Raw genomic sequence first — 2,738 nt, 5'->3', positions numbered from 1 at the left:
TATGGCAATACATTTTTGAAACTCAAAGAAGAAAGATTCTTTAAAAGGTTTCTCCATGTAGTTTTATATAAGATCAGGTATTCCTATTCCTCGATCTGTTATGTTGAGGTTGTACAGAATAAAGACTCTATCAGCATGTTGCTAGAGTTACATCAATCACTAAATTACTTTGATATACTTGAATTGCTTTTCAACATTAATCAGCCAAATTTCGACCATAAATAATGACCTGAAATATTCCCCCTCATAGGGCCCCCTCATCCCAGGGGCATTGCAGTAGGCCTTCTAACAAGACTTTCCTTCTGTAAGTCTGTGGTTACTAACAGCTATTTCTGTGACCACGGCCAGATATATCGACTGGCTTGCAATTACCTTATGCCCACCTCTGTCATTAGTGTGTTATTAACAGTTTTTATTCTTTGGCCACTGACATTTATTCTGTTTAGTTATTTATGCATTGGCTATGCATTGTCTAAAGTTGCCACAGTTCAGGAAAGAGTGAAGGCCTTTAAAACCTGCACAGCTCATCTTTCGTTGGTGGTAATCTATTTTGTCCCAATATTAGTCACCTTTACCATGGACTCAAAAATATCTCCAGATGCCAGGATCCAGTGGTGTAGTGGGCGTTGGACGCAGGGGTACGCCGTACCCCCACTTATTTGGAGCATGATCTTTTTTTTAATAGTCTAATACATATAAAATCATTGCCAGTGTTATCAGTTGCAAGTGTGTATTTGTTGTAATAATGACAAAAACATAATATATTTCACAGTAATTATAATAAAAAATAAAAACGATTTCCTTAAAAATTATGATTCGTCATCATGCTCGTGACCCCGGTGAGCTGCGACACACCCACGGCCAGCTCGCCGCCCGCCGATTTTGCTGCAGCTCTTTCCCTCAAGAACACTAACGAAAAAGCTCTATAAGTGCAGGCAAACATTTTTTGCTTGACTTCTTTTCTAAAAAGAATATAATTCACAAGAAGAAAGAGGCTAGCAGCACCGAAGCTACAAGTGAAGCTGCTAGTAGTATTACATACCAGAAGACGTGGATAATGCTAGCACTAACGTTAACGTTGCAACGTTCCCCCGGCTAGCTCAAGCTCACCTTTCCCAGAGGTATGGACGGAGGAGATGTGGCGGAGGAAACAAGAGGTCATACCCGTGGATAGACAGATAGAAAAGCAGCGCTGTCTGCTTATTTGCAATGTAGGCTAGGCCTAATCAGAATAATTTCAAGTCCAGATTCAATGGTGTTTGCATAAGTAGGCTATATTGTTTGGGATGACCTAATTAAAATAGCATCCCCCCCAGTAAAAAAATCCCCACTACACCACTGCCAGGATCCTAAACCTGTCTCTGACCTCTGTCTTTCCTCCCATGCTGAACCCAATAATTTATGTTTTGCAGACACAATAAATCAAAGAATCTATGAATAAAATATAAAAAGTCAGAAATAAGTAAAAAGTTACAGTGAAAAGAGTTATAATAATATATTTTTATATTTAAATATTTCGGACGTTGTGTTAATGCCACTAGGTTAATTAAAGTTTTTTTTAACATCCTGGACATATTCGAAAATAAAATTATTTCCAACAAAAATAAAATGTTATAAATCACTCTTCACAAAAATATTTAATTGATATCCTCACAATTACTTTGGGACCAGATGTTGGCCCCTTTCTCTTGCTCACGATAATTATTCAATTATGATCAGTATACCTTACTGGAATGGATATTGCCTGTGAACATAAATGGCTAAAATGAGTAGATATATGATCAATATAAGTTGCACTTTTTGACCCATCTTTCGTTATGCATATCCTAGTAGGTTTAGTCACCATTTGTATATATATATATATATACAGTATACACATATATTTGTCTGCAGCTTGTCTTTAAGGGCACACTGCAGCATATTCCAGTCAATGTTTGAATCTCCGATCAAATAAATGTCTCTGTCAAGATCACAAACTTTATCTAAAATGTCAAATACGTTGTCTCAATAAATTAGGTTTGCATTTGGAGGTCTGTTACAACATCCTACCAACAAAGGTTTCAAGTTTGGTGAATTCATTTGCAACCAAAGTACTTCAATATCAGCAGACATCAAATGATATCTCACTTTAGCTGGTATTTGCTTTTGAATGTATACTGCCACCCCACCTCCATATGCATTCCTGTCCTTTCTAAATATACTATATCCATGAATGTCCACTGCAGCGTCATTAAAGGTGTCATCTAAGTGAGTTTCAGATATTCCTAACAACTGAATACCACATGATAATATTTAAACCCAATTTAAACCCTTTACTTGGTAACTTATTTGACATTAAGATGGCAAATTAAATGTTATCTGATTTTAACTTCCTTTCAAATTGAGAACTAAAACATACATGTAACACAATTTCAACCACACACACCATCACATACATAACCCAACATTTAACTGCACATAGATTGCTATACATGTGCATACTCACTCACTCAATTAGACGAGTCTCCCGGTATCTCCCAAACATTTTTAAATAACATTTATTGTATGAAATAGATTAATGGTAATATGAAAAGTGGTTTGTGTGGATTAAAAAAATAAACTATATAAAGCAACTATAGTGCTTTCAATTTTTGTTGGGAATGTGGTGTGTCGGTAGAATGAGTTCTAGATTGGGGACCAAATGAATACATGGCAGAGACTAACTCCCCAAAACTTCACGTGTTACTTATCCATGTTAA

General features: G+C 36.2%; 1 protein-coding gene across 1 annotated transcript; it reads left to right on the top strand.

The window, feature by feature from the left end:
- Nucleotides 1-250: 250 nt before the first annotated feature.
- On the top strand, nt 251-1,448 carry LOC104952698 (olfactory receptor 1013-like; the record flags this gene model as incomplete). Its single annotated transcript, XM_010779564.1, is given in 2 exon segments — nt 251-614; nt 1,346-1,448. Coding segments are annotated over 2 exon segments (467 nt in total), but the record flags the coding sequence as incomplete, so codon positions are not given.
- Between the last annotated feature and the right edge of the window lie 1,290 nt (nt 1,449-2,738).

The sequence above is a fragment of the Notothenia coriiceps genome, unplaced genomic scaffold (assembly GCF_000735185.1).
Source record: "Notothenia coriiceps isolate Sejong01 unplaced genomic scaffold, NC01 NC01_scaffold00020404, whole genome shotgun sequence".
Classification (NCBI taxonomy): Eukaryota; Metazoa; Chordata; class Actinopteri; order Perciformes; family Nototheniidae; genus Notothenia; species Notothenia coriiceps.
The sequence above is the reverse complement of the archived record's forward strand: the minus strand, read 5'-3'. Positions and strand labels throughout refer to the sequence as shown.